At 40.9% G+C, this 21,697-nt stretch overlaps 2 protein-coding genes across 2 annotated transcripts; one reads left to right on the top strand and one right to left on the bottom strand.

The window, feature by feature from the left end:
- Positions 1-1,869: 1,869 nt before the first annotated feature.
- syngr3a (synaptogyrin 3a) lies at positions 1,870-11,639 on the top strand. Its single transcript, XM_018672901.2, has 4 exons — positions 1,870-2,107; positions 4,666-4,900; positions 5,393-5,532; positions 6,699-11,639. Exons 1-4 carry the CDS (start codon positions 2,006-2,008, stop codon positions 6,906-6,908), a joined length of 687 nt encoding a protein of 228 aa, XP_018528417.1. The 5' UTR covers positions 1,870-2,005; the 3' UTR covers positions 6,909-11,639.
- Positions 11,640-12,592: 953 nt separating this feature from the next.
- Positions 12,593-21,020, bottom strand: znf598 (zinc finger protein 598). The gene is made up of 12 exons (XM_018672900.2): positions 20,539-21,020; positions 19,402-19,514; positions 18,317-18,446; positions 17,215-17,426; positions 16,876-17,093; positions 16,635-16,728; positions 16,200-16,387; positions 15,992-16,067; positions 15,024-15,901; positions 13,994-14,159; positions 13,719-13,866; positions 12,593-13,528 (listed from the first exon to the last, which is right to left on the bottom strand). The coding sequence occupies exons 1-12, from the start codon at positions 20,710-20,712 to the stop codon at positions 13,154-13,156; spliced, it is 2,772 nt and encodes a 923-aa protein (XP_018528416.1). The 5' UTR covers positions 20,713-21,020; the 3' UTR covers positions 12,593-13,153.
- Positions 21,021-21,697: the final 677 nt, after the last annotated feature.

Here is a 21,697-nt window from a genome sequence, read left to right as displayed (position 1 = left end):
ATTTTTTTTTGTTGTTTTTTTTTTTTGCATAATTTAGTGCAGAAATGAGAAATTATTTAATTTTTTATCAATGGTTGTTGTTTAAATCATTGAATTAAATTTTAAAAAAAGGAAGAAAGACCATTATTTTGTTGTTTTACATGTTTTTCTCTACTTCAGTCAGTGTAAATCATTTTTGGCGGTTTGGTATCATGTAATGGGACATTACTTTTTGTATCATTAATTATTATTATTATTATTATTATTATTATTATTATTAAGGCCTGTTAGTTGCAGCACTGTGTGAAACCCTTCCCCATAGTCAAGGGCCTTTGAGGACAACACCTCAGTTATGTGACCTGATGTTTACATGCTATTTTAGTCTCTAAATAATGTTCATGTTAAAATATTGAATTGCGGTATCACTGACCTCTAGTGGTGGGAGTCATGTATGCATGATATTGTATAGCGGAGCTGCTTTCTGTTCATGTTTGTGAAAGTGACACCACTGGTTTCACAACACCATGGTACAGGACTACACTGATACTGAAATACCAGCAGCTTGTGTGAATGTTCAGGTTTAATTTATCTCTAGGGCAGTTTCACATGTCCTGTGGGTGGACATGGTCCAGCAAAACTGATGTTTTATTACATCTTATTAGTATTCAGAGTATATGGATTGTGCAGTCAAGCCAGTTTTATTTATGTATTTACCTCAAAGGCGTTTACAATGAATCACGTTACAGCACAATAACCACCAGTACCAGACTGGTTCATTTTATGTTGAGACAGTTTAGTGTTCAAGTAAATGGTCATTGCTCAGGCCACATTAATTTGCAAATATCCCATGATAAGTAACTTGTGACTATACTTTTGTGGTATTTGGAGCAGCTACATCATCATGAGACTATTTTCCATGCCACGTTTCATAAATTAGCAGTGTTTGTGACTGATGGCTGATTCAGGCAGGAGTTCTCACTCAGTATATTGTTTTGTAGTTGACAGTCCTTGAGGCCTGTGTTCCCACATTTAGACTGAGTCAACTTCTGCTGAACTTTTGTAAATGCTCCAGGGCTGTATCAGTTATTGAGGTGTTATTTTTTAGAAATGTGGAAGAAGTTTCCATTCCACAATTAAAAACTATAAATTTTTAGATATTTTAGTACGTTCCAGACTGAATCTATGTGACAACAGGTGTTTGCACTTATTTTGATTACACTGTGCACTGGCTTAAATGACATTGTGCTCACTCTCCTGTTTGTGCCTGTTGGGACAATTTACACCTTTATTATTCTCCTTGGTAAATTATATTTGGTGACCTCACATGTCCACCATAGCTCTGACCAACTTCAGCCTGAGTGGAGTCTAGTAAGTGAAAACTCACCCCCAAACACCTTTAAAAAAATGCAGGCCTCACGTCAACATTCGACTTCAACCGTCTTGTAATAATGTGTGAACACTATAAAGTCAGAACAAGGTGTGTTTTTTTCCTGTTCTTCCACTCAAGCTGAATTATAGGAAATGTAGGATCCAGTGTTTTTGGAGCATACCTGGGCCTAAAAGTCAGGATATTTTGGACTCTGCTGCTTTGATTTTGACATTTTTTGACAGCATTATGAAAGTATGATGTAAATTGCCGGAGTAGCCCTTTAAAAAATTAAGCTATGGCACCACAGCAGCCTTGTTATTAATTAATTAATAGCTCCTCTTGTTTTAATCTTAAGGTAGCTCCTATAATTTTAGTATTTCTATAGGATATTTGGTATTACTATGATACCATTAAAGTCTGTCATAAATGGCCTATCCCACCACAGTCTGTAGCGCGGGCACGATCGGTCCTGCACGCTCCCCTCACTACGCCGTCTCCGCCGCTGTGCCCATGCGCGCCACTGGGAGCGCGCAGAACCCGTCCCTACAGCAGCGGAGCAGCAGCGCATCCATCCTGCCGTGGAGCCGGGAGCGTGGAGCCGCGAGGAGCGCACAGAGAGAGAGAGAGAGAGAGAGAGAGAGAGAGAGCGACAGAAAGATGGACGGAGTGGGATCGTTCGGAGCGGGCCGGGCCGGGTCCACTATCGACCCGATTACCTTCGCCAAACAGCCGCAGACCATCCTCAAAGTGCTGTCCTGGGTGAGAGCGGGGTTTCTACGGTACTGCTGTTTTTGTGTGTGTGTGTGTATGTGTATGTGTGTGTATGTGGGGGGGTCCTCTCTGTTATCGTTGCTGCGCGAGACCCGTGACGTGTTTTCACTGCAAATATAGACCCGCAGAAATCCACCGATAGGCCTAATTGATAAACAGGGTGTGTGAACGGAAACCATGAAATGAATGTTATGGGGATGTATTTATACAGAAATCTACCGCACAGGGTGTAACCAAGGCCTGGCGGTTATCTGACACCCTGACCATGAAACTGATTTCAGTACAGATGTTTACTGGGGAAGAAACCACTTTCCCTTCACCTATCCTCATTTCTAAAATCTTGCCTGCCAATGGTTAAGAAGCACAGGCTGAGATGTGCAGTAGACGGACCCGGACTGAGAAGAAAATGAGAAAGACAAATCCATATTCAAATTCCTCAGCCTCCTCTCTCCCATTGTTAGTGGTAATTATTTTTTTTCCTAAAACATAACAGTGTTATTGACCATACGGTTCGTTTTTACTCACAATCATATTTCCAGTTAATGATTTTGCTGATTTACCCTAAACGGTCGTCGTCCGTCATCTCACCTGTGATTGGTTCGTGAACATCATTACGCACGCAGAGCCACGAAGACGCGTCGTGCCCTGGCGTTTGATGCGACGCGTCACCTTTGGGTGACACAGAGAAGGTCTTTTTTTTTTCTTTTTTACCAGTGCGGAAATCTGCGAAACACACAGAGGAGAGCATTTTTAATCAGCAAGGAATATCTGCGAATAATTTCATCTTTATGAGATTATGATTCTATATGGTTGTATTGCATTTGTTGTCCATGTTAATTTGGGCTTTTCTAGTGAAGGTGCAGAGGTTAGACCCCGGATTTTTACCACTGAACACACTGGATATGATGTGAGCTTATATGTAGCTTTCGCTTCAAATAGCCTGACATCAATCATTTTTAAATCAATTTGGCTGATGTGTTTTACATTTTAATCAGCCGTTTTGTTGTTTGATGGTGTATCTTTAGTGTCACTGCTGAAAACCTTCAAAACGTCAATTGCGCTTCATCACATCTTGTTATTTATTCTGCAGCCACAGTAACTGTTGGAATAAGTAGTCACATCCTTGAGTAAAAGTACCAGCACAACACTGTAAAATATTCCATTACAAGTAAAAGTCCTGCATTCAAAATGTAACTTGATAAAAAGTAGACTATTTACAAAATGTTTTTATAGTATCAAAAATAAAAGTAGCCTTTATGCAGGAAAATGTCCCCTGCCACTGATATATTATTATAAATCACAAATTCACATAGTTGATACTGATTTAACACTGCGTAAAAAACATTTTACTGGTGTAACTGATTAAGTTGGGGTAAAATAGCATAACAAGGAAGAGTAAATTCAAGCACAAGTACAGCACCGGAGCAAATGTAGTTGCAGAAAATACACCAGAAATCCACTGCCACTTTGTCCATTGTCTCACTTTCTTGACTAGAAAAAGCTAAAGCTGATTTTTACTAATTCAGGAACAAGTAAATCAAAGTATAAAGCTAATGAGGACAGTAGGGGGAATGTAAAGCCTAAAAAAGAAAGTTACAGATCAGTGATTAAATATGACAAAATATTCAGTGATGAAATTTCCCTTTAACTGGGCTAAAAAAAACTGTTATTCCCCAGGTTTTCCAGCACCCATTCACTCGCCCATGTGCTCTCATATTTTCAAAAATCAAGCAAAGATGTTGGTGAAAGTTTCTCTTTCTAAGTGAAGATTCTGCTCTTTGATACATAAGAAGCTTTATCATGCTGATTCATTAAAAACACACAAGTACGTGTCTGCTCAGATTATATCAGCACATGTGATTAGTTTAATGTGTGCACCCGATATTATCCCATTGTATATGCCTCCGCCATCATATGACCCAAACCCCCAAGCGTGAGTGCATTTTTCTGTGTGTGTGTGTGTGTGTGTGTGTGTGTGTGCGTGTGTGTGCGTGTGCGTGTGTGTCACATGGCCCTATTCTGCCATTGAGTGTTAGTCAGCTGATCAGTGTCAGTGTGTGAGTCTGGAGCACAGTGAGGGAGGAAGACAGAATAAACTAGAGAGATCAGACATAAAGAGGGGTATTATTAATGAAAAATGGGATGAACTAATGGGGGAAAAAATGTTATTGCAAGAGTTATGGCAGCCTTTATCACATTTCCTCTTTTGGTGTACACACTGCCTCAGGACTGTGTGACTCTTATGGGGAAGTGAAGCATCCACCTCTTCAGTCAGAGAGAAAGAGGGGAAATTAGGTTAATGCTTTTGGTCTACTAGAGACACTCTCTAGTATCGTGGCCACAATCCTGTTTCCTGTGAGCCTGCAACAATGTTTGTGTTTGTTAAAGAGAGGGTGATGGAAAGAAAAGACAGTGTAAGAAACAACTTGTATGTTAATACAATGTTAATATATTCTCTTTCTTTCTTCTGCTTTTACCTACCAATCTAACTTCCTGTCTCCTTCGTCTCCACCCTTTCTTCTTCTTCCTCCGTCCCCCGTCGGCAGATATTTTCCCTGGTGGTCTTTGCCTCCATTGTGAACGAGGGCTACTCCAACATGGGCAGCGAGCGTCTCCACTGTGTCTTCAACAAGAACGCAGACGCCTGCAACTACGGCGTGTTCGTGGGCCTGGTGGGCCTGCTGGCGTGCACCTTCTTCCTCCTGCTCGACTTCAAGTTCTCCTCCATCAGCTCCGTCAAAGACAGGAAGAAGGCTGTGATGCTTGAGATCGGCTTCTCAGGTGAGGAGGCAACCATGAGCAGCCATATTTACAGACACAGAGTTGACAGAAAGAAGTTGTATTTCCAGCTTTTGACCTGATTCTAACGATTTTCCAAGAGTCAGGGAGTACAAGATGGACATTTCTTGGGAGTATACTGTAGAGACATAAGCTGTAAATAGTGTCTTTGATCAAGTTGAAAAGCAGGATTCAAAGGCTGGATTTCCCCCAAATACCAACATTTAGCCCAACTAGACCCACTTCTTTGTTTCAGTAGACCACTATCTTGCACCACAAGAGATCAAGAGAAATGAAACCTGTAAGCTGACATTAAAGATCTTAGAGAAATGAGAGTATTTTTAATTTCTAAAGGGAACAAAGAACCGCCTCAGGTGGCTGGGATTTGAAAAATCAACACCTGTAGATCATTGTTATTTTTTGCCTTCTCTTGGGAATTAGCCTATCTTTCTTTCTGTTGTAACACAGCATCGTTGTTCCACTGGTTTTCTGCAGGTTTCTGGGCCTTCCTGTACTTTGTAAGTTTCTGTTTCCTGGCCAATCAGTGGTCTCGGACTGAGGACCTGCCACTCAATCAGGGGGCAGATGCAGCCCGGGCAGCAATCGCCTTCTCTTTCTTCTCCATAATCACCTGGGTAAGGCTATACAGCTACACAGACATGTATGCACAGATGCTCACACATGCAACAATGCAAACAGATTCAACAGATGGTAACACAGACCTTTTTGGATACAATTACCAGAATAAAAGCTTCATCTGCTGCGTAATGCTATAGGTACAATACAGAGTGCAGTGTAGAGATACTGAGCTTAAGTAAGTAGTAAAGAAAATCCTGGCAGATTCCCTAGAATCAGCTAGACAGGTCTAACAGGGCTAGTCAAAAGTGTTTCATGTGTATTGTTTTTTTTTTAATATACCCAGAGCAGTATTGATAGAGCAGAGTTCCCTATTAAACTAAACTATACAATGGGACCAGGATCAGGAAAACAGGACATTCCAATTTTTCATGGAGGTATTTGACTTTCCAAAGGGAAAAGTTAATAACACTTCAAACCAAAGCTGAGGATTAAGGCCCGTCTGGTCAGTCAGGCCCCTGTGCCTGTGCCTGGGAGGTCTGTTTGATCCATCTTTGACCTGAACTATGAGCAGCAATACATTTCTTAATAAATTTACGGTGGGAAACTGGTCATGCATCTGCTGACTCATGGTTGATCTTTTATGCTCCACCTACTTTAAATAGTAACCCACAAGGTTTTTGAGTTTAGAGGTGTATTTAAGGTGTACTTAAATTTTCTGATATTTTTTTATGGAATAGTTTAACCATTTGGAATATTCACAAATCTGCATTCTGGTAGATGAAAAAATTGATACCACTGTCATATCTTTCTGTTAAATAAGAAGCTAAGGCTAGCAGCCAGTTAGCTTAGCTTAGCACAAAACTGGAAATAGGGGGAAACAGCTAGCCTGAGACAGAGCAGTAACTTCCTGGAACTGGAACTTCCTAACTCCCGACAACTAGTGGTGATGATTGGTGGATTTTGTTACTTTTGGACAGAATCAGGCTAGCTGTTTTCAGTGTTTACGCTAAGCTAAGGTAACCATCTACTGGCTATAGCTTCATATTTAACATACAGACAAGTAAACTTTATTTCTAATGAGGTAGTTATGTTGTATAAAACAAACTATAAAATCCTGCTTTTAAAGGTGGTTTCCTGACTGATCTAGCTATGAAAAACAAGCAGCTTATGTTGAGCAGTTTTTCTGATTTGTCCCTCTCCTTCCCCTCTGTTGCCCCTGTAGGCTGGTCAAACAGTGCGTGCGGTCCAGAAGTATCTGCTTGGTACAGACATGACCCTATTCAGTACGGAGCACATGGATGGCGGCGCACCCACCCAGCCATACCCCTCCAACTCACCAGGAGGCGGCACCACCGAGACCACAGAAACCTACCAGAGCCCACCCTTCACTGAGAACAACGCAGCACCCACATACCAGGTTCCCATTTACTAGATAAAATAGACCTGATGGTGGAAGAGGAAGATCAGAGGGACGAGAGGAAAGTTAAAGAAAATTGCTTTCTGTGATGTTACACGTGCAGTTGTTTATGTGTTGATCTGAGCTAAGTTTTCAATAGCTGTTGAAAAAATGGCCTCTCCTTCTTTGTTTCCTCCTCTTGTTCCCGTTCCTTCCTTAACATTCCAGCTTTGTCTGCACTTTTCTAGACCTGTACATTGAACTCAATTTCCTACTTTAGCAAATTCAGTGTCCTCAGATCAGAGCAGATGAGAGAAAAAGAAAACAAGAGGAGGAGATATAGAAGAGGAGGCCACTTTGCAGTATTCAAACACAAAAAGAGATGCAGGAATCAACAAGTGAGTGACTCCACCACAAAGCAGTATTAGATTACTAAATATAGCGCAGAAGGGACTCACATGCAACACCTTTATCTTAACTCTTTTCATTCATTGAAGTGTCAGAATCCCCTTTCATGCCAAACAGTGACGGGGAATGTTTCTTTAGCTACAGTACGGTCTGGTTGTTCCTCCCCCTTTCCCTGCTACAGTTAAAAGTGATCATATGTATTGAATCTGCATGTTTCCAAACGTAGAGATCAACTAAGTGCCATACTGTACTGTGTGTCTCAGACAGTGACTTAATTTAGTAGATTTCCACATGCTGTAAAAAACAATGATGACAATGTTTTGTGACCAAGTGCAATATCTCACATTCTTATGTAGGTAGGTATATACTGTACTATAGGTAGGCTAGTTACTGTCAGATTAGAACAATTTTAGGCACTGTCTCAAATTACCTACTCATCTTTGAATTGTACTCACAAATCTCAGGCAAATGTGACACATTGAAATTGTTGATCAAAATTGAGCTTCTGTGGTGAAGTTTGCAAGATTGAGACATTTTATGAACGCATCCTGAACTTTTCATCTCCAGAAGCTTGTTGCTAATTTATATATATTTAGTATTGTTAATGAAGCTGTTATATCATCTTTTCAAGTATCTTTTAGTCTTCCTTGATGTTGTGAAGTCCATTATTTTGTAAAGGAAAACAGAGTCACAATGTGAAATATTTCTCAAGTACCTTGTCACAATAGCTTAATATGGGATTCTGGTTCATTCACATACAAGGGTCACTTTTCACAGTTTGATCAGTCTTAAGATTCATTGGGGAAAACCCAGTCTACATTGAATCACTTTTCATTCACTGCTATTTTTCTGTCTCAGGCCTGGATGGATTATTGAATGGGTTTACCAGGCACAGGCCTAAGGGCCCAAAGGGTCAGGGGGCCTCTGTGCTAGAGCCTCTGTTAACAGAGACTGTTAACATTTCTTGTTTGGAAATCAATTGGGACTATTACTATGACGATTGACGATGATTACGAAAAGATGCAAAATGACTACAAAGAGACTAAAATGATTTCAAAGACATGCAAAATTCCTACGAGGAGGAAGCAAAATGACTACAGAGACTCAAAACAGCAAAGAGACAAAACAACCACAAACTACTCAAAACAAATAATGACTACAAAGAGAGGCAAAACAACTATAACTTGTTTCATAATCCATCCATGGTGCCAGGGAATGTATGTAGTGCGTTATTTGAGACAGTGCCCCGTGTTGAGTGTCACATGTACAAAATGGGGCGACTGGGGAGATTCTGGGTAAGTCAGGTCTGTTTATGTTTACGTTTTAGAAGCTGCCAAACTGCCCTGTGTTCTTATTACTGTCTTTTGATTACCACGTTACTACTATGTTGTTAATGTCTATGGGATTTTATGTAATCACAAAGCAAGGGGGGGCAACAGGTGAGCATTTATTCAGTGAGGGAGGTCAGATTGCTGGATGATTCAGTACAGTCTCAGGCAAAAGAAAAAAAAAACCTGTTTGTGGGATGTTAAGGATCACTAGCTGGCTAATTCATTGAGTTTGCCAACCCTGGCATTGAGGGAGATGGGTCAGAATTTGTTGCCATGGTGACAGGAACAGGGTTGGGTGGATGTGGGTCACTAATGATGTAGATAGTAACCATGCCAACTATGTCGGTGTGTAGCAGTGTCTCTGTGTCGTGGTTCACGTACACTCGCCATCAGTGAATCTGTAGTTTTGGTGCGTATGAGTGTGTGAGTGCGTCCACGTGCAACAGGTGTACATGTGCACGTGTATTAGCATGCAAGAGAGACGTGTCGATCTGCGTGTTTGTGTGAAAATGTGCGAATGTGCGCAGTTAATTAAACTTTGTGGTGCATAAAAGCTATTTTCTTGAATGTGTGTTTGTCAAAGTTTTAGTGCAGAGGACGAAATTCTAAATCTGTTACAACATATAATAATTTCCCCAAAAATAAAAAGTCTTTCTGCTTAATATATTATATCAATGTCCCTGTCAAGTTATGCAATGAAAAGAAAGGGTTTTTTTCTAAATTTTTTTTGATGAATAGAGCCAAATATAAAACTTCATGTTAGATTGATAAAATTGATCTGTAGAATACCTTGCCTGCTCTTCTATTGGATCCCCATGTAAACAGCGCCCTCTGCTGACCAGAGAAGGCTCTGCTGTAGTGGGACAACAGGGGCTCTCCAAGTTACAAAAGTAATCATGATAATGATGCATGAAATTGTTGTATAGGACTCATTATATATTGAATACTATGTAATTCTTAAGTTGACTCCAAGGTGTTTTGCAAACTGAGATTTGCCAACCATCAGTGCAGCTGACAGGATTCTTTCTTGTGTTATATTAATCACAGATTGTTGTCAGAATTGTGCCCAGATACCCAGATAACTTCAGTGATGTTATCTCAGCCTCATGATCTTGTTGATTGCATGTACACATGTGCGAGCATGTGTACATGTTCAAAGCTACAGTTTTGTTCTGTTCAAAGCTACAGGGGAAAAGTTGCCCCCAAAGTTGCTGACTGCAAGTCCAGGAACTTAACTTTAACCTGCAGTAAAGAATCAAAATCTGACCCCAGAATCCAGGGCCTTGAGCTACAGGGTGCTAACAGACAGAAAAAGTCAGCTACAGAGCACAGGCTCTGTGTTTTAGTCCTAAACAGTATAAAATCTCAGTATGAAGAGTTATTTATGTTCTATAATGAAAGCTAAGGCACATACTCACACAAGACAGAAGACAGTGTTAAAGAAATCTCTTATTAATAGTAAGGCTATTGGTTCACAAAGTAAGGATGCACGTCAGTCAGATCAGTATAGTTTGTAAAGAAATAGCTCCAAAGGCAATTGGAAATACAACTCTGTCCGCTCCATACTTTTGCTAGTTCCAAGTGCTAAAATTATTTCAAGGTAGTCTTGTAAAACAGAGCAAAGACTACTTGAATTTAGGATTTACATAGAAGCATGATTTTCTGCATTTTTTTCACCAGACTCTGTCAGTGAGCAGGTAGTTAGGTCAGTACTTGTTTTAAACAGGGATATTCCAGTAGTACTTTCTACAAGGATTTTGGTTCAGGAAAGGGTGCAACATGGTTGTGTACTCGACTATTACTGGGTGGGGTTTTAGGTTCTGTTGATTCCCAAATACTTTCAGGTACTTGTGTGCATGGTGGGGTACTGTTAAATCTATTTGATGCAGTTAAAGGCCTATAGTTGTGTTTTTTTTCATATTTTAGTCCATTACCTACAAGTCATGAACAGTGAAAATGATTGCCAGCTATTTCCTGAAGCATACCACCTTTCAGCAGCCATCTTTCTGCAATAGCCATTTAATGTCTTTACGCTCTATAATTGGTATTTTGCATTGTTAATGGCAGAGTCCACTATTCCCGTGCTGGATTACTGTATTAACAGTGGCAGATTTAAGTCTTTGCAAGTTTATTTTCCTTCCCATAGAAAGGAAATCAATGTAAAATCATATGGTCAGTAATAATATAAAGTATGCATAAGCATGCTGAAATATGAAAAAACCATCAGTATAGTCCTTTAAATTTTGGGTATAATTGGGCTACTAGTTATCAGTTAAGTGGTTGGGTGTACCTGGGGTATTGATGGACATATTAGGTACTATTGAGGTACTGCTGGGTAGTTTGGGGTACTGTCAGGTCAGGTTGTATTATTGTTCTCAGTGCTTCAGTCTCTTCAGTCAATGTGGTAGATAAAAATAATAATACAAGCATTTTCTGTGTTTTGTGCTCTGGCCCATGTACACTACCGTGGTATTGGTTGATTGTAAAATTCAGTCTGTTATTGAAGTAAATGGAACCTGTGTGTGATGATGTCCAGGGTCTGGTTTGTCCTGTACTACTGAAAAAAAAAAATACTATTAATGATGATTATTTATTAACTAGAATGCACTCTTTGTTGGAAATACTTTGTTTGACCAATCTTAAAGGAGCCATTGGCACCAAAGTTTTATGTGATTATGCTGTTGTTTTGTTAGACTGAGAAAATAAAAGGTTATGATATGTAGTAATGCCTGTGCCATCAGTTGTGGGGTTTCCAGTATAATGCATTGCATCCATGTTACAATATCTCCTCCATAAAACTAATGACAAAAACTTAACCCCATTGACCAACAAACAAGTGAAGATTGATTTTGTAGCGTGCTACCCCTTTAACATGTTTCTTCTGAGTTGTTTCTTCCTGTTCTGAAGGTGTTTGACCTCTTCAGTGTAAAAACACTGTGTACAGAGATGTGTGTCACTGTCTATTACCTGAATGTCTCTGGACTGCAGTCTGACCGTCACTCCAATAAAAAAGAAAACATGTTTTGGACTGCCTGTTTCCATTCCTGAGTTTGTTCCATTTTTAAGTGACAGAAAAATTTAAACAACTAGACTCAGGATGATCTCTGTAATTTCATAAATGTGATATTTGTTGATTCAACTTTGAATATTCTATTTAGTTCATTTTTTTTTTTCTGATATTTACTTAATACCTAAATCTAGAAGTAACCAATTATTTCTCAACATAAATTGTGCCGTGACAGTTATTTTTAGTTAGTTTTGCTTTCCCCATACATGCATGTATAGGTACTTGATTAGGAAGAAGAACACAAGTTACACAAGATGCTAAAAATGATTATTAGGGTTGCAACTATATTAATTGTTAATTAATCTTAAACCTTAACCAAAAAGTCCACATGTGCACAACCAGGTGGGCAGCAGCAGAGTCCTGAGAGAGAAGATGAACAGACAGTGTATTGTATGTATCAGTGCTCCCAAACAGAGTTAACATACCCAGTGTGTCAAAGCTTGAATTTCCTCAAAGGAGGAATGAACAGTGGGTAAGTGGGAAATGATGATTTGTGTTGCAAGCATTATAACAGCATTTCTTGATCATTCTTAATGTATACCCTATCCTTCAAAAGTTGATTTCTTATTTTAAAACTGGGAAACAGGCAAGGACACTCTTCTATTGTTTAGTCCTTTAGTTTTCATTTGAAACCTTGTGCAAGACCATTGCCCTGATTAACCAGTCCATCAGTCAACAAATAAACCAGATCTACTGGTGAGTGACATGAGCAGAATAAATGAAAATGGTATAAAAACATTCAAACCCTGAATCAGTTTGTTCTAATTTCTGAAGCAGCTTATTTCCTGTTCCTCACCCTCCTCCACAATGCCTCTGACAGGAAACAATCTACACATTCAAACACATAAAATACCTTCATCTGTATGAGGGAATGGAGCAACAGTATAAGTTTAAATAAATATGGCGCTAAAATGTTGAAATGAACATGTTTGTGTTTATTGTGTAATTTACCACAAGCAGACCCTCTAGGGAATTATACATAACTTTATCAACGCTGATGTTGACAAAAGACATTTCTGTGATTGGGTTGAAGTGAAAGCAGAGCATTGTACAAAATGTAAATCAATATAATTTTGTATTAGGGAGCAAAACATTCTTCAAGTAAAGCCTTAGCTTGTCTCTCTGCTGTCATTAAATAAACTGATAGTTCTGGTTAAACATTGCCAATGCCAGTGCCAGCTGGAGACGACCTCAGAGGATGTGAGTTGAAAGAAGAGTTGAGCTGGGACAACCCCATGTGTTTAAACTGTAAAACCATTCGCACAAACCTATCAGTATAACCCTCATCTGAAAGTAAAAACACCTTAAACCATCTTAAATTAACCTTCAATATGAGCAACAGGCCCCAAGCTCCACTGAGACGTCGTCACACAGTAAACAGGCAGCTGTTTTCCCACACTGGCTCCTGCGGGGTTTTGATGGGGCAACTGAAAATTTGCCCAGTGGCAAAAGGAAAAGGAGGAAAAAACAAGGGGCTAGCTAATGATACGGCTAATTGACTGCAAGGAAGGGAACTCCTCATTCTCTCTGATGTGCAGGGTCTTGTGGGAGTTGAAGTCTTTGGGGGCCAGTACCTGTCTGCAAGTGGGGCACACCTGGCAGTCCAGCTCGGCTGCTACATTAGCCACTGTGGTAGGTGTCTGCCAGGCATTCTTCTTGTTCCTGTTTTTCTTTCCTCCTCCAGCTCCCGACAGCTTCTCCAGGGCCTTACAGTCTCCATGGGCAGTCAGCAGTTCCTGCTGCTTGCCAGTGTCCGGCAAGAGCACCAGCAGCTCGTTGAAGATGCGGTTAAAATCATCTCCGAGCAGGTCCTTACAGCTGCGGTGATACTGAGCTGCTGATATTACACCCTGGGAACAAAGACAGAGATTAAAGCTAAGCTAGACATTCACCTGGAGTTTCAGAACTGTACAAGTTTTTGTCTTTTGTTAACTATTGAGTATTGGCAAGTGTCTATACTCAAACACTGATATCATGCAAAATTCATCTGTTGAATGGAATGTCATCAAAAATTCCCATGATCGTAACATTGGTGGGTACCTGTCTGAACTGTGCAGAATAGTTTTTGAACTGGTTGAACTTTGACTCATCATTATGGAGGTACTTTCTAATAGACTGGATCAGCTCTAGGTTCCTCTTCTGGAAGTCCTCTGGCACTAGGTAACCACTGTTCGACACCTTGGGTGGCCTAGGGGCAAAAAAAAACAAACATAAAAAACACTGTACCAGAGAAGGCTGACAGGGTCAATGCTTTTAACACCAAAATCTTCGTCAAACACAAATCGAGAGCAGAACACGTATAAAAAGGTTTTTACGGGTTGACTGCAGAGGGAGCAGGTTCCACCACATTGCTGTTGAGGGGGATCCCAGTGAAACCTGGTGGGGGCTTTGGGGCTGAGATTCCCAGACCAGGTGGAGGTGGGGGCACTGTGGAGGATGGGGCAGGAGCTGAGGCCTTCATTGGGAAGGAGGACTTGAAGCCTGACAGATTTAAAAAAAAAAAAAAAAAAAAAAAAAAAGTGTGAGCTGCTACTTCTATCACCTCCTAGCGCTGGGTGCACTCCAAAACCCGACCAGAACTGTGCCTGACTGGGCCTGGTTTTCACACTATTTGAATTCGGCACAAAAAACTACCTCATGCCACTGACCTGAATCAACAGCTCTGTGAGGCAACAAAATAAGTGTTCAAACAGCAGTGTAAATAATACTGACTAGTAAACATTTTTCACACCTTTTGCCAACACTTGAAGAGCTGTAAAATATTTTCAAAGCATCTTTACAAAGCTGCTAATGCTTGATTATTATAGAGATTCAATGTCATACCTACTATAGAATAGGAATTTAAACATATATATATATATATATATATACATAAAAAAATCAACAATCTTAATGTGAAGTTAACACAAAGTTGCATATTTGGGAAACAGGATGCAGCTTGGACAGAATTGACTGTGACAGCCAGACAGATGTCAATAGAGCAAACACCAGCCTCAGTATTGATGGACCAATAAATTTTGAAAACCACCACATAGACACACAGACTAGACGTGAAATTAGTTATTGACACTACAACTTCCTTTAGAGACGCTTATTCACTTTGTCTTTTGAGAGATAAGTTGGAGGGTTTCCAGTTCACTTCCAGAAAGTCAGAGTTTTTTCTTTTTTGAGTCAGCCTCTATCAGCCATCTAAGTAGCTGTATATTCAGCTTTTAAAATGCAGTCAAGTCATAATAGATTATGTTGCGACAGCAACATACACTTAATGTAACTCTGAGATAAACAGCACACTGAAAAAGTAGAGATCATAAAGACTATTGTGGATATTAGCATGCTGTGCTGTACCTGGTGGTGGTTTCTTGGTCATAAGGGCAGGAAACTCCTCTTCTTGTTCAAGAGGGGGGTCTGTGTTGGGATGAGGGGTTACTGCAATTGCCTCCTTGCTAATGGGTGGTGATTTCTCAGGGTGGCCATTAGCCAATCCAGTTGTCAGTGTCGCTGTAACAGTACTGGCAAGAGGTTTGTTGCAAGTTTTCTCCGGAACGTTCTCCTTTTGTGCAGCTGTTTCCACTGAGTTTGTATTTACGGTTGTTGTTGTAGCTGTAGACAGAGACGGAGAGGGAGCAGCCGTGTTCTTCTGCTGTTTTTTCTTCTTGCTGGCTTTGGAGGTAGGGAGATCGGAGTTGGGGGTCAGGTTCGAAGAGCCGGAGGTCACAGCGGACGGTTTGCTGTTGCCTCCTTTAACAGTGAGCAGAGAGGAGATATCCAACATGGTGGGCACTGAGCGGAACTCCTGCTGCGTCATTCCTCCACTGTCATCATCTGAGGAGGGAGGAGACCGAGCAGACGCTGCCCTTCCGTTGTCTCCTACTTTCTTTTTCCTCCGTGAGGATGAAGAAGCTGAGGAGGAGGAGAGGAGCTGAGGGCCAGAGGATGCAGATGAAAGGGGAGGGGGAGGCCTGGAGGAAGGAGGATGAATGACGGGTTTAGATACAGCAGTATTGTTAGACCAAGCAGAGTTGGTGCCTGCTGCAGGTTTGAGGGGCCGGATTTTGGACACAAGAGCGGGGAAATCCTCCTCTTGGAAGGAGGAAGTCTTCTTAGGTTGGGCAGAGTAAGCTGGGGTCATGGGGGATGCAACAGCAACAGCTGAGAGGCTGGGGAAGTCATCCTCTTTCAAAGCTGCACGGGGTGCTGGAGCTACTGCAGGAGCTGACTTAACACTGGATGGAGACACAACAACAACAGAATTGAACATTTCAGGACAGAGTATATGATGAGAGTTTCAGTTTGTATTGTGTGTAAAGGATTACATGGATGTTGCAGCTGTAGCCCCCAAAGCTGGGAAGTCATCTTCTTCTCCTGGGTTTGTACTCTTCATTGTTCTTACTGTCAGAGAGGTGACAATACACATGTCAGAAACACTACTGATTACTAGTCCTGTCACTACTAAAACACACAAAAACAACACCAGGCAACACATTACCTGGTGAGTGTATTTTTTTTTTTTTACTTTCTCACCTGGAGGTTTGCTTGTTGGTTTGATGGGTCCAGTCCTGTGTCTGGGCTCTTCTGGTTCTGGTCTCTCCGTCCTCTCCTCTCTGCAGTGTTTGGGAGCGTTCCTCTCCTGCACTGCTCCTCTCTCCTCCTGTCTGCGCATTGCCATGGACGCCCTCATAGCAGCTTCCATCTGCCTGTCCTCTTCCTCTCTGCAAGGACAAGCACACACTCACCTTACTAAAATGTGTAACATCAAAAAGTAACAAATCAAAAAGCACTGGTGGAGCCTTCAGAGACTGATGAGTGCAACTTTCAACACTGAAACTGCACAGAAAGGAATGCCACACACACAGGCAGAACAAGTGTAACAATCTCATGCATCCATTCAGTAAATTTTTTCCATGCTCACTCTTCAACAATGGTACTGGACTGCTGACGCAGTCAGCACACACTCACCTGGAATATCTCCAGCTCTTCTGTCCCCCATGAGGCCGTCCTCTTCCTCCCCGATTGTGACGTGTCTCCTCATAGTCCTCACCGGTCACCAGACCTGAGAACACACACACTCTTGTTTTACTTCACATTCACCAAGTCAAGACTGCTGTTATATTAACAATAATCCAAGAGGAATGGCAGGTGCTGTGAATAAAGTTAAGTCTCCGTCACACAGACACAAAACAATAACACCTTCACTGACCTTCATTTCTCCTCTGTTGTCTCGGGGCGTAGTTGAACTGCAGGTCGATGTGGCGGTTCTGTCGAGCCTCTGCCCGGTTCTTGCTGTGTGCTGCAGCCTTGTGGGCCTTGTAGTCAATCTCAGTGCGGAATGCATGGGTGAACTGTTCTGTGGCACAGCGGCCTTCCTCACAAAGGTAGTGACTCTCTCTGAAGTGCTCGCTCAAGTACTGGTAATCACTGTTGACAGCAGGGTTAAAAATAACATTTAAAACAACTGGCTTCACCATTCTTCCTTTCCAGTGGATGATTGATGACTAACTGAGGTTATTGTGTGGGGGAATGGCTACAGTATACGCACCTGTAGTATTCCTGAGAACCGTCTGCATCGCAGAAGTGGCAGAAGTAGTGGTCCCTGCGCAAGTGTTTCAGCAGCTCGTCATTATCAAGGTAACGGTCGTCACAGAACTTGCAGAGCGGGTGTCCTCTGTGGCTGGTGTCGTCCGGGTCTCCATGCGCTCTGTGACGAGCCAGTTCCTTACGGTTGTACCACTTCCGCTCATGGGAGAAGATCTGGTGGTAGAAGTAACATTTAAAGAACAAGGCTCTGACAGCACTGTGACAAAAAGTCTTCATTAGGATATTAACATTTGTACTTATGCACTTTTATTTCCACCTGACCTACTTCAGAGCAAAGAAGCTATTAAGTCATTTAGACATGAAATGGCCTAAAAAACGTGCCAGTAAGTTCTTATAAGTAGTTCATACTTTATCTATTCATATGTATGGTGGACCTGGAAAGCTTTGCAGTTTAAAGGATCAAAAACAGATCAATAATTACAGAGAGTAGATCGTATTGCAAAGAGAATGATATTAGCTAGAAAACACCTGGTTCTACAAACAATTAGATGTATCACTATTTACTGGTATCTCTGAAATGGCAATATATTTTCTTTTCCCAGCAAAAACCTGTTGCCAAACACTTACAGTTGCTCACAGTAAGTGTGACATGTTACAGTTTCTCCTATACGCAGTGACAAGAAATATCAACATTTATTTAATAACTAAAATTAGGTACCTTTTAACTGCATCTAGTTAGCATTGTACTGTGTTAGATTTTTTGTAATCCCTTAGAATTGATCTGGGCAAATACCATTATCAAGGATGACGCTTTAGTGCCCTCAGATGGCATAAAAAAATAAACTTCATATTTTGACCAAAAGTATTTTATACTGAACCACAGAATTTTCATTTGTAAAAACATTAATGATTTTTGCCACAGCTTGTTGATCTTAAAAATTCCTTAGCTTCCCACACGGAACAATGCTTTCTGACTATCACCTGATCTTGATGATGGTACACAATCACATTAAGATTTTCATACTGGCAGAATCAACTCTAAAACTGATCAGACAGAAAATATGTCAAGCCAATTACAGTAAAATTGCAAAGGCTGGGTATACCTTAAGATGCCTTGTGCAGAGTTTGCAGCAGAAAAGCTCGTGCTGCTTCCTCATGTGCTGCTCCAGCTCCTCAAACCTGGAGAAGACCTTAGGCTCTGAACAACGGACACACTCTGACAACAGCAGATGTCTGATAAAACACACACACACACACACACACACACGCCCCAAGAGTCAGATTTGAGTGAAAGCAAAAATGTGACCAGATACCAGAGTCAAACCAAACCAAATGAGATCCTAGTAAAACAGAGAAACTACTCAGGGCAACAGAGACAATTACATACATAAAAAAGAACAATCAAACAACAATTGTACTACTTATCATTTCAGTTTAGTTTAGATAAAGACTATCTTTTGTTTATGCAAATAATCCTGCAGGTTACTGGTCAATGCCGAGTGTTGGTTGACAAAGACAAATCACATCATCAATCAATGCATCTGTACCTGGCTGCTGTACAGTGCATTTCAGCATAAAGCAAACACATTTGCTGAATACAAACTTCGGTCAATGCACATATAGTTTAGCTTTAACATCTTTTGCAAGTAGAAGACAGAAGAAGAAGCAGTAAATCAAAATTGTGTCATGATGAGGACACAGCACTGGAGGCTTTTCGTAATTTATGCTGCTACTTTTAGTCACACTATTTCTGTGTGTGGTTGTATATCCTTCCAACATGATTCATTCATCAGGCTACTGCAGCTGAGAAGACAGGAGGTGCTTTTCCAACCATATGTGTGTAGCATTGGTCACTGTATGGTTGTGTGTATACAATATATAGCCATTTTGACTTTTACGTCATTATCAAAGACACATGGTCTCTGTAAGTTCTGTAATGGAGAAATACATTTTTACGGTGTGTACATTTAACTTTCAGTTTAATCATATTTTCATTTGTGAACACTGCACACAGTAATAGTTCACCTAACTGAAGTTTTGACATGCACATATGCACATGTCAGAGCTCTGACACCATGAATAGCCATTCTAATGGAGTTTCTCTTAATATCTTCCAATTCTGAACAGTCAAATGTTATCATTACCACTCTACAGGCAGAACAACACTAACAACGGAGCGGAATAGTACCTGTACTGGGCATAGATCCTCTCATCACCAAAATAGATGTCGTGCTTCTTCTCACAGGGGAACTGCTGATAGGGCAGAGCTGAGAAGGCCTCCAGTTTTTTCACAAACACCACCTGGGAACAACAGGACAGTCAGCAACAACCTAAGAGAGGCTGAACATCTCATGCCTCACACACTCTTTGGGGAAGGTGGAGGGTAGATAACACCATAATACACCTGTATTGATAGTTCTTGTGTGTAAAAAGTTTGGTAAAAAAACAAAAACACTTTTACAGGCTGATCATGTACCAGTGCTGTCTCATGGTAACATTATGTAATGTGCTGGGTGCCCTGTGGAATTATGGGAGTTCATTCACTTCATAACACCCAGTCAGGACAGATAGTTACATGCATACTTCATGCTCCGCCAAATACAACACTTAAAAACCTCTTGACATTAACAACATACAGCTAGTAATGTCTGTAATCGGTAGTTGATATGTAAAGCTAGATATACTTTAGAAGGGAGTGGTACACTGTGAGGCCCTTAATAGTAGGACACTGTTCAACTTGACTAAAGTTGGCTAAAGTCAATTTAGCTAGCTGAATCTGACAAGACAGATTTCCAAAAAGAAGGAGTGACTGGCCGCCATACGTATCGATTACTTTTATATTGAGTCAGCATTTAAAAACACATCAGTTGAAAAGTATCAACTAAGAAGCCACCCAGCACCGGTGAACCACTGAACATGCTCACGCTGGTTAACTTGACAGTTGACAGCTGACATTTTCTATTATAGTTCGCTGAATAACACACTTATTGTCAGCCGGGTCAAACTATTACATTGTTACCTACTCACTCATAAGATAACTCTACCCGATTGAAGGTAAAGGCTAACTAGCTAACCCACAATGATGGACTTGCTGGTGTTAGCGTTAGCTACCTTAGCTAAGCTAACAGTAGCAAGACAGAAGTAGTCTGAGCAGTTGGTTGTCATTTCTCATTCATAAGCAATGTCTTTCATTTAACATGAATCCTGCCAAGATTGTACCATTCAAATTCTGCTGATTTTTCTACGATAAAACTACTGGGACGGTGCGGCCTAGCTGTCACCACCAGGAGCCATCCCCGAGGTATAGTAGCGGAGCAATGCGCACCTTGTCGAGCTCCTCCCGGCAGACAGCGCAGTACTTCTGCTCGCACAGCACCCTCATCTTGGTGGAGCAGCGGTAACAAACCGGATGGTCGCATTTTCCTAAGGCGAAGATATCGACTTCTTGGCAGCACAGGACGCAGTGCTTCTCTGTCTCTTTAGTGGGTGTTGGATCCATGGTGGTGAAAAGGCACAAAGTAACCTTAATAGTATTTGTTATTGCGGAGAGACACAGCCGCTGAAGTGCTTACGTAATGATGAAAGTCTCCGCCGCTGCCGCGTCACTTAACTGCTGTAGTTCTTCGATCTGTATAGCATGAGGATGGACCGACCACCGTTCCGCTGCGGCGCCGCTTATACCTATCGCGCTTGTGTCAGTTTGCGCAGACGAACATGACTGTTCCACGTGTGTAGCATGGTGTGTGCCGGTGTTGAGTCGAAGTCTGTTTCCCCGTCGGATGGGTTGCCCCACTCCCTCCTCCTCCCGTTAGAATTGTCTTTCCCGTAGCGCCCCCCTCGGTGGTTAGGATTAGGGGAAGTTTTGGTTCAGGTTAGGGGAAACACATACCGACGTATGTAAAAGTACTCCATTACAAGTAAAATTGCTGCATGAAAAAAATCTAAGTTAAGTAAAAGTACATAAATATTAGCAACAAAATGCAGACTTTCTGTTTTTTGATGAGATATTGGTATCATCATATTTATTTATTTATATATCATATTTGGTGTAGCTGTCAACAGCTCATATACAGGTATATCTGACCTGACTACACACTGCTTTTTGTAAGATGGTTTGGTTTAATCTTTAATAATGTGTTGGTTTTTAAAGCTTGTTATATTATTATTTGTGTAAATTATTATCTTAAAAGTAACTAGTGACTAAAGCTGTCAAATAAATGTAGTGGAGTTGAAAGTACAATAATTCTCTCTGAACTGGAGTGGAAGTATAAAATAGCATATACCATTCAAAATTGCACTTAAGCACAGTACTTGAGTAGATGTACTTAAGTTACTTTACACCCCTGACTTGAGGAAATATTACAGTTAATACGTGTAGTTTTCTGGGTTTTACAATGATGAAGTTTAGAGGAACATTTAACTCATGATAGAATTTTTACTTATTAGATTTTTTAAAATACAGTTCATTAAATTCCTGATGCTTT

Source organism: Lates calcarifer, linkage group LG11 (assembly GCF_001640805.2).
Source record: "Lates calcarifer isolate ASB-BC8 linkage group LG11, TLL_Latcal_v3, whole genome shotgun sequence".
Taxonomy (NCBI): Eukaryota; Metazoa; Chordata; class Actinopteri; family Centropomidae; genus Lates; species Lates calcarifer.
The sequence above is the reverse complement of the archived record's forward strand: the minus strand, read 5'-3'. Positions and strand labels throughout refer to the sequence as shown.